The sequence below is a fragment of the Morone saxatilis genome, unplaced genomic scaffold, assembly GCF_004916995.1.
Source record: "Morone saxatilis isolate NCDOM2014 unplaced genomic scaffold, NCSU_SB_2.0 Contig9, whole genome shotgun sequence".
Lineage (NCBI taxonomy): Eukaryota > Metazoa > Chordata > Actinopteri > Moronidae > Morone > Morone saxatilis.
In genome coordinates this window covers 4850606-4860157 of record NW_023340268.1, presented here as the reverse complement: position 1 = coordinate 4860157, position 9552 = coordinate 4850606, and the positions used below count along the sequence as shown (strand labels likewise).

Below are 9552 nucleotides of genomic sequence, written 5' to 3'. Positions count from 1 at the left end.
TATTTACGTAAGGTGGTCAATGTGATTTTTGTGGGACAATCTGCAGTCTTTTAAGTTTCTATAATGCTGCACTGCTTTGATTAAATGGACCATCAAAGGTTTGTGCTTCTTGAGTCAAGAACAAATTTTATATTAGTAAAATGTTGTCAAAAGCCACAAAAACATGAATAAATGTTGCTTTCATTGAAGCACCAGAATGAAATTAAAAAACATGAAAGGAAACATTTTCACTTGGTACGTTTAAGAATTTTATTATTTTGCTTTCAACCTAATTTTTAATAGTTATATTTAACAGTTGTCCATAAAAGACACAAGCCTTCCTTTCCGGCGGAAACTTTTCCGATGGGTTTTAATAAGCATAAGCCAGAAGATGGTGTTAGGATGAAGAAGGGATGGTTGCTGACATGTGACTTGTTGTTGGACACCCTGCATGAGAATTCATCTCTTCTTGTCGGCCTTCAGTGCGGCCTTGGTGACCTTTCCACCAGAAATGTCCTTCTTCACAACAGACTTGATGACACCGACGGCCACGGTCTGCCTCATGTCCCGGACAGCAAAACGCCCTGGGGAGGAAGAGACGGACGAGACGCTTGAAAAAAAATGCTGTTGACATAATTATGTTCATTTTTTGTTCCAGAAACTGAATTTAAAGGTTGATAAGATTCTGGATGATGGATCTGTGACCACAGTGTCTGTCCACTGGTCACAGTGTTAATTGTTGAACAAGGGAGGCAAATTTCAAGCTACTAAAAGTACAAAAGTCATAAGCTTGAAGGTTCCTTCTCAACCTTGAAAACAGCAACTTGACAAAAATATTAAATTATCAACACAAAGTTCTGACTGACTTGTTTCCGAAGCTTTCAACCACACCTTGTGGCTTTGTCATCACCTGTTTTCACCTCCATGGAATTTAAGTTACGCCATAACAGATTACAACAACTCGGGGAAGTCAAATTGGACCTGGTGTGAAGAATTTTTCATTAAAACAAAGAACGCAGACTACTTTCACAGCTAAACCAAAGAACATTGAGTAAATCAAAAGTTACATAAAAAACACAGTAAGTAACTAAGTTGGATCATACGTTAAAGAAATAAGACATTTTGGGAAATACACCTATTTGCTCTCTTACAGAGAATTGAATGAGATGATCGATACCGCTCTCATGCGATAAACATGAACCTACATCCAGCAACCAGTTAGCGTAGCTTAGCATCAAGACATCTGTCTGAAGGTAAAATAATCCACCTGCCTAAAAGTCAGTTCAGGTTTCAGTTGATGCACTGACAGAGTCATAAAAATTTAGTGATAAAAGGTTCTGCTGGAGTGGAAGTACAACATAGATACAGTAGATGGATGGGCAATTGTCTTAACATTAAAATGGAGTAGATGAAGAGGAAAAAGCATTTCACTCACCCAGTGGGGGAAACTCAGAGAAGCTCTCGACACACATGGGTTTTGAAGGCTCCATGTCAACAATGCAGGCGTCTCCAGACTTGACGAACTTGGGGTTGTCCTCAAGCTTCTTGCCGGAACGGCGGTCGATCTTCTCGATGAGCTCCTTGAACTTGCAGGCGATGTGAGCTGTGTGGCAGTCCAGCACAGGCTGGTAGCCCGAGGAGATCTGGCCGGGATGGTTCAGGATGATGACCTGAAATAGTTTAATTTAGAAATCACTTCAGGCTTTAGGTAAAGGTCACTGCAGTTCCTGCTACTGGCCAGCAGAGGTTGACAGATGTTTACCTCAACTCAAATCACTGAATCACTTCTCTACAATCATGATAAAATGACGTTTTGGAAAGTATCTTGCTGCCTTAATTAATATACATATATACATATTTGGACACAAAGATTAGTAACTTTATTTGACAGAAGGAATGGAGGAGCAGGATGGTTAATTACTAATTATTTAATTGTTCGTTGGAGTTTGTGTGTGAGCATGAAGTTATAGACAAAACACCCTATATGAAGAGTTTTAGATAGATAGATAGATAGATAGATAGTAAGATAGATAGATAGATAGATAGATGATAGATAGAATTAAGACTCCATATCGTTATGGTATTGACAAAACAAGACATTTGAGGACGTCACCTTGGGAAAGAGTGACTTTTCACCATTTTATAACATTTTACGGACCAACTAACAACAACTACTCAATTAATCAAAAAAATGATCGGCAGATGAACCGATAATGAAAATAATCATTAGTTGCAGCCCTACTTGAATCCGGCAAATACAGATTGTTAAAGAGGAAACTCTAAAGTCCACGATAACTAGACCATGTAACTAATAAAATAATACACAACCAGCAAGAGAATTAACCCTTTATTTCGATGTCATTGATTAATGGTGCATATTATTAAAAATCAGCCTGAATATCACTGATTAAAACCTTTTAATTAACTTTGTAATGTGTGGAATCACTGATGGTGTCTGTTTATTTTTATGGTGATTTTATTCAATAATGAGTTCCTACGTTTTGGCTGAATTCAACAGGAGCACCAAGTAACATCTTGGACCACCTCAGTCTGGGTTTCATCATTGTTGAAGATGAGGTCTATGTTGGCTGCATCGTCTGCGTATTTGATTGTTTTCACAGAACTGTAGAGCCACAGAGAGATTTAGTTTTGATTTAAAAAAAGAGGCTTCGATGAAACCTTGGAGACAAGTTTTGTTGGGGTTCCTTCATCTATGTTCAGCACAAATTCCCAGTTCCTCATCACTTTTTAATCTTTATTTCAAGTTTTTTGTTCTCACTCACCTGGGCATTGAAGCTTGCAGTCGCCTGGGGAGGATTGTTCTTGCTGTCGCCGGCTACGTTTCCTCTGCGGATCTCCTTGACGGACACGTTCTTGATGTTGAAGCCAACATTGTCACCGGGGACAGCCTCGGGCAGAGACTCGTGGTGCATCTCTACAGACTTCACCTCGGTGGTCAGGTTGGGGGGAGCGAAGGTGACGATCATACCGGGCTTCAGGATACCGGTCTCCACACGGCCGACGGGTACAGTTCCAATACCTGAGAGAGAACAGGAGGCATATTTTGCGTTCTTAATTATCACTAATTACCCGAAGAAGTAATGCCACATATTACATAACAAACACTTACTTTGTAAAGTGAACTACTAGTGCCCCCGTTTAAAAAAAAGCTGCAAAAGTGCCCTATAAGGTGACTTTCCAGTGGAAAAAATGTGATAGTGCCTTTTGTGCCACTTGGTTTAGATTTTGATCATTTGTGACTGTTTCCTGGGTTGTAGCAGCATAATATAAATAAAGATTATTATTATTATTATTATGTGACTGTTAGCTGCTGTGCTAAAGCTCAGTATGTGCACCGAATGTGTTGTGATATGATGTGACATAAGGTGAGTTGAGGTTACGGCGCCTGACAGTCCTTACCGCCAATCTTGTAGACGTCCTGCAGGGGCAGACGGAGGGGCTTGTTGGTGGGGCGGGCAGGGGGCAGGATGGCATCAAGAGCCTCCAGCAGTGTGCTTCCACTAGCATTGCCCTCCTTACGCTCAACCTTCCATCCCTTGAACCAGCTCATCTACAGACAGATTCAAAGTGAGACATCAGTCCATGTTCTCAATCATCAGGTTGACACAAGTTGAAAATGCCCCTCACCTTTTCGCTGGCCTCCAGCATGTTGTCTCCGTGCCACCCAGAGATGGGGACAAAGGCAACGGTGGCGGGGTTGTAGCCGATCTTCTTGATGTAGGTGCTCACTTCCTTGGTGATTTCCTCGAAGCGGGCCTGGCTGTAAGGGGGCTCAGTGGAGTCCATCTTGTTGACTCCAACGATGAGCTGCTTCACTCCGAGGGTGAAGGCCAGCAGGGCGTGCTCGCGGGTCTGTCCGTTCTTGGAGATACCAGCCTCGAACTCACCAACACCAGCAGCAACAATCAGCACAGCGCAGTCAGCCTGAACAGGGAGAAAATGTCTATATTTCTACATATTTGCATGTGGGGCATTGCAGGGGTAGAAATTGAGGCTGTAGAGTCAATGGCTCCGAAATAAGTTACATTTTCAAAATGTAATTTTTGGGACTTTTCAAAGCAGACAGTTGAGAAGGAGATTAATATAGGAATAGATCTTAGAGAAGGAGAAGCAGAGGTACATACCCTGGCCATCTGAGCATGTGGGATGTTTCAACATAACTTTATATCCATGTCTGTCCACACTCATATAATATATGTGGTGAATACTTAGGAATAGAACAGTGAATCAATATTACAGATGTACTTTTATTATGTAAAAAAATGTGTGTGCTTTTGTTTTCTCTGGGCATTTTTTACATACAGTAGCTCTCTATGAGCTGTAGGTGAAACTCACAGGATCACGATTAGCTAGGCGCACTGCAACCAATTGTTTTCAGGCACGTGACTCCAACAATGCTTGAAATTTAGAATGAGATAAGCATAATAGTACTGTACAACCGTACTGTGGTGGTTATTGTTTATCAATCTAGAAATCCATAATCGGCCAGTTCATTCTTAAATTATGGCTTAAAACTTATTTTAAAGTCAGTGACCTTTGACATTCCGAGTCAAAAGTGTCACCAATTCAGTGTCCATCTAGTTGTGAAATATGGCCAAAAAAAGTGTTTTTCCAGGACATTATAATGTCACAGTGAAGTTGACCTGTGGGGTAAAATGACATCACTTCATTGCTGTATCCTATTTAACATCTGTGTAAAATGTTATCATAAATGCTGATTGACCAAAAATGTGTTTGTCAAGGTAATTTTGAGGTCACAGTGACTTTTAAAGTGTCAACAATTCACTGTCGTACTAATTGTGAAACACGGTCATCAATTCTGGAGTTATGTAAAGTCACTGTGACCTTTGACCACCAAAATTTAATCTGTTCATTCTTAAGTCTAAGTGGACGTTTGGGGAAAATTTTAAGATATTCCTTCAAAGCGTTCCTGACATATCTTATTCACACAGACAGACAATCCGAAAACATAACGCCCCTGGCCACAGCTATCACCAGTGCAGAGGCATAAAAAGATAAGAACCACCAACCACTCCAAAATACTGGCTACTTGTAATGTTGGCCATGTTGAAAGATAAGTACATGCAGTCTTTACAGCATCTGAACCCTGATAAGAGCTTTATAAGAGCAGGTGAAAGCAGGTGTGCCTTTACCTGGGAGGTACCAGTGATCATGTTCTTGATGAAGTCTCTGTGTCCAGGGGCATCAATGATGGTCACGTAGTACCTGCTGGTCTCAAACTTCCACAGAGCGATGTCAATGGTGATACCACGCTCACGCTCGGCCTTCAGTTTGTCCAGCACCCAGGCGTACTTGAAGGAGCCCTTTCCCATCTGCGGGGGAACAAAATAGGAAACAGATTTAATTTTCTGTCTCTACAAAATACATAATAGATGACATGGCTGTGAATGATTAAAAACCACTGTGTATGAAGTTACAGACTCATATTTAGTAATGAAAGGGATTCCTTAAGAAGGTATCTCCATTTATTCTGTACATGTTCAGGAAGAATGTGGATTAAATAAGTGGTTTTATGCAACAATTAAAAGTTAAATAGAGTTCCGGGCATTTAACTTTATATATTAATGATTTAATTTAAAATATGTATACACAGCTTTTTAAAATATGGTGTTTTAACACGAACAGCTCGAGGCCTCAGTTTAGTGCACAGTCACTACACGCGCTGCTGCCGTTAAGCCCCACCCCTGCGTGCGCGCACACGGCAGCTACGTTCTCGTGCCGGGCGGTATGGCTCAAAAGTGGGCACGCTGACGCCGCCATCTTGGCTCTAGACTAACCGTTATAACGTTTATTTAAAAAGAGAAGAATGTAACTGCTCACCTCAGCGGCCTCCTTCTCGAACTTCTCGATGGTCCTCTTGTCGATGCCTCCGCACTTGTAGATCAGGTGGCCGGTGGATGTGGACTTGCCGGAGTCGACATGGCCAATGACCACGATGTTGATGTGGATCTTTTCCTTTCCCATTGTTTTAGTTTCTGTCACGAGTTTAAAAAGAAAAGAAAACAATAAAGAAAGCAGCCGTTAGTTCTCATCTTTAAACCGGATGGAACGTTACCGTTACCCTAGCTACCGTGCTAACTCGTTTTAATGTAACGTTTAATTGAACCGCGGCATTGCGGCACAGTTTGAACACAGCTATGGCAGGAGTTCATGCGTTTTCATATAAATAAGCTTAAATTCACATGTAGAAAAAAACACTTCAAAATGTGGCCGTTAATGTGTTTTAATCAACAGTTAACACCGGGGGTTTTTCGCCGCGACCAGGCGGTGGCTGCTAGGCCTCAACTCGGCCACAGGCCAGGCGAGACACGTGTTACTCCATGGGCCACGTCGTGTTAAGTTACAAAGATTGCCAAATATTCACAAGGCTTTAAGTGCCAGACTCCCAACACCTGTCGGCCCAGAATATGTACAGTTGTTTAATGGAGGAGAGAGAATAAATGCCAATCCAGCATCCCCGGATCTCCTCTGAAGGAACCCGTTCTTTGTTCCTTCCCACATCCTCTCCTCCGTCGTTAAAAAGTTAAAATAAAACCTCACCAAAGCTCAATAACGCACAAAAACACAGTGCGATCGACCCCGCCAACAACCCACAAGTGATATAAACGTAAACGGTGTGCCAAGTTAAACCCCATCCAACAAAAGAAAAGAAAAAAGCCACAGGTTTGTGTGTGAAGTTACATAACCGAAAACGGGCAAAAGTTAAGTATTTTTTTTAAACAAAATTAAAAACTTAGTCCTGTAAAACCTTGTCAAACCACAGGCCTGTGCACCCCCTCTTTTCGCTCCGCTTATCCACGGTATGAATCAAAGCTGAACTTACCGGTGTTTCTGGGTTTTCACGGCCAAAACTGCTGCCCCTAGCCAGGTAACAGAAAGAGGAAGAGTTGGGTGGACCGGGAGGTTTTATACTGAAGGGGAGGCGGCCTCTCTCCCGTCACCCTCCCCGGTGCAGACCCGCAAATCACACACATTCCTGCAAAAAACGTCAGCACGCCGCCGGATGAACCGCCTGAAACATGTATGTTGTCTCACCACCAGGGATTGTTTTTTTTGTTTTTTTTTTTGTAGAGAAAACTAGAGAGAGGTTATAATGAAGAAAGAGCCAGAATCAGAGAGTAAAAACACACAGTTGATGCTGTTTTCTTTATTTTTTTTTAGGGTTATTTCACTTATTTTTTAGACCTTTATTGATCAGCTGTTTGATTAGGAACTTTAAGATCAGATAAGATATTCCTTTAATAGTCCCACAGTGGGGGATTACAATCTTACAGCAGCAAAGTGGATGGAGGAAAAAACAGTATAAAGACAGTAAGAGTATGAAAAAATAATATAATATAATATAAACACTGTACAAGAGGAAAAAAACAGTAGAAAACCACAACAACAGATAACACAATAACATAATAATAATAATAGTGCTGGTGTTACATTTTCTTCCCAGCTGTCAATGAATAATATACACATAAATACATATATTGTTTTTAATTGGCCCCTCCAGAAAGGATATACACTTTAAAAATAACCCACTATATTGTCCCTTAACTTCTGCTACAGTATAAGGATAATTAGGAAATTCACATTAGCACACAGTAGAATCAATACTGGCCAACACACAGGTGATAAAACTACATAATTACGCATTTTAAGTGACATATAACGTCCTTCACCATCCTAGAAAAACAAAAATAAGCTAGCAGAACACTACTGAATGAGGGCATTTAAAAGCGGTGTACTACACCACTGCAGACACAATAAAGTTTGAACATATAATAGGAATATTGAGTTTTTTCCTCCACCATAACGAGATACAGCTTCACCTAAATGATTAATGTATAGTTGTATAGAAATAATGTCAGTGGTGCTTTAAACTGAATAGTTACAGTTTGTCTTAATGTCATAGAAGAAGGGTTTGTTTATTCATTTGTCGTCATAGTGTAAATATCACATTTAAACTGCACACAGGAAAGCAGATTTTTATCATTTATTTAAAGAGAAAGTCACATAAAATAACATATACACACTATAATATAACAGCACAAAGCTCTCAACCAGAGCGCCCAATCCCTCCCACCCACCGGTAATACTGGGACGACTCATCAGCTTGACAAGATTACTTTAAATCCCAACGAGATTTGCATTCAAACAGAGAGACAGACCCTGAAAAGATGAACTCATGCTGTTTCTAAGACACCTTATCAGCTGGTCGTTTACACTCAGCAGATACACACAGTGTTTGATTGAATTAAACGAGATGTTCTGAGGAGGGGTATCTTTAAGGGTCAGCTGGTTTACTGCTTCGATTAGGTTCAGTAGTGAATATTTGATTTATCTGGAAGAGTTAGACTGAATAAAAAGAACATTATAGTTGGGATAAACTATGGCCTGTTTTTGACACTGGGATGCTACTTGGAGGTCAGAAGGTCAGAGTCTGTCTCTTCCTCCAGCACTGTGGCATGTTGCCCAGTATAGAGGCAGCTGGCGTCCCCCCTGGCACACACACACATATATATACACACATCTAACTACTCGCTCGGCTTTCCCTCCAGTTCAGGTAACAGCCACTTCGATTTGGCAGCTGCTGCTTTCACTCAGTGGCAAGCAGAGCGACTGCGAGCGGAGGAGGAGGGGAGGAAGCAGAGTGGAGGGGTGGATGTGCGAGGAAGGGTAGGGAGGGCTGACGAGAGGCAGGCTGCTGGGGAGATATGGGGGGAGGAAGGCGAGCGATAAGATGAGTGGCGGCAGAACGAGAGCGGCGGCTCGCTTGGAGATTAATAAAAAGTGAGGTTTCCTGTGCTGGAGTCACAGAAGGAACATTCAAGCAAAGGTCTTGTGAAATGTTCTTATTTATTGTTAAATTATCTTAAAGAAAACATAAATGTCAGATACGTGCACTAGCTTTAAACAGTTATTAAACCACACCTGTAATCCTCAACCTGCAGTGTTTAAATACCCTTGGAAAGTGTTGCGCAACTTCCATTCCTAACCAGAGGCTCAAAAATGTGGTCTGAACCAGTTTAAATTAGCACGAGTATGACGCGTTAGGTTATTGATTCTTAACAGTGAAGCGTCAGCGTCTTAATCGTCATTCTTCTGATCCACCATAAACAGATCTGTGGTCCTATGAGAGCGGTTTATATATCGGTTCATAACATTAAACTCTCCTCCGGTAGCAGTTCAGTCTGTCTTCATCTGAGAGTGTCTGGTTTCTTTATTGATGCTCCATCAGTTACTGTGATTCCCGCTTCTTATGGACACATTTCTATGTTATTACATAAGGAGAAGAGCATTTTACGCCAGTATCCAGAGGTATCAATTAGACCTGTGTGTCTCATTTCATAAACAGTCTCAGGATATAGTGACTCAGACTATTTATGACATCGTAATATGACATTACACGACGTTGTGCTATATTAGACCTGAGTTGTGAACTTTTAAAGAAATCAAATAGAAATTTCAACCCTCATTAAACTCTTAAATACTGAATTATATATTGAAACAATATAAAAATAGATGTTCCTTTAAAAAATG

At 41.0% G+C, this 9552-nt stretch overlaps 1 protein-coding gene across 1 annotated transcript; it reads right to left on the bottom strand.

The window, feature by feature from the left end:
- Positions 1 to 235: 235 nt before the first annotated feature.
- Positions 236 to 6996, bottom strand: LOC118342945 (elongation factor 1-alpha). The gene is made up of 8 exons (XM_035681640.1): positions 6845 to 6996; positions 5842 to 5996; positions 5154 to 5333; positions 3628 to 3924; positions 3400 to 3550; positions 2763 to 3019; positions 1415 to 1649; positions 236 to 563 (listed from the first exon to the last, which is right to left on the bottom strand). Exons 2-8 carry the CDS (start codon positions 5983 to 5985, stop codon positions 439 to 441), a joined length of 1389 nt encoding a protein of 462 aa, XP_035537533.1. The 5' UTR covers positions 5986 to 5996; positions 6845 to 6996; the 3' UTR covers positions 236 to 438.
- Between the last annotated feature and the right edge of the window lie 2556 nt (positions 6997 to 9552).

Bases quoted from the DNA above. Each gene is read 5' to 3' on its own strand.
- LOC118342945 (XM_035681640.1), bottom strand. From the start codon at position 5,985: ATGGGAAAGGAAAAGATCCACATCAACATCGTGGTCATTGGCCATGTC. The intron at 1,650-2,762 runs GTGAGTGAGAAC...AAACTATTTCAG, and splicing joins CTGCAAGCTTCAATGCCCAG to GTCATCATCCTGAACCATCC. The intron at 564-1,414 runs GTGAGTGAAATG...CTTCCTCCCCAG, and splicing joins CTCTGAGTTTCCCCCACTGG to GGCGTTTTGCTGTCCGGGAC.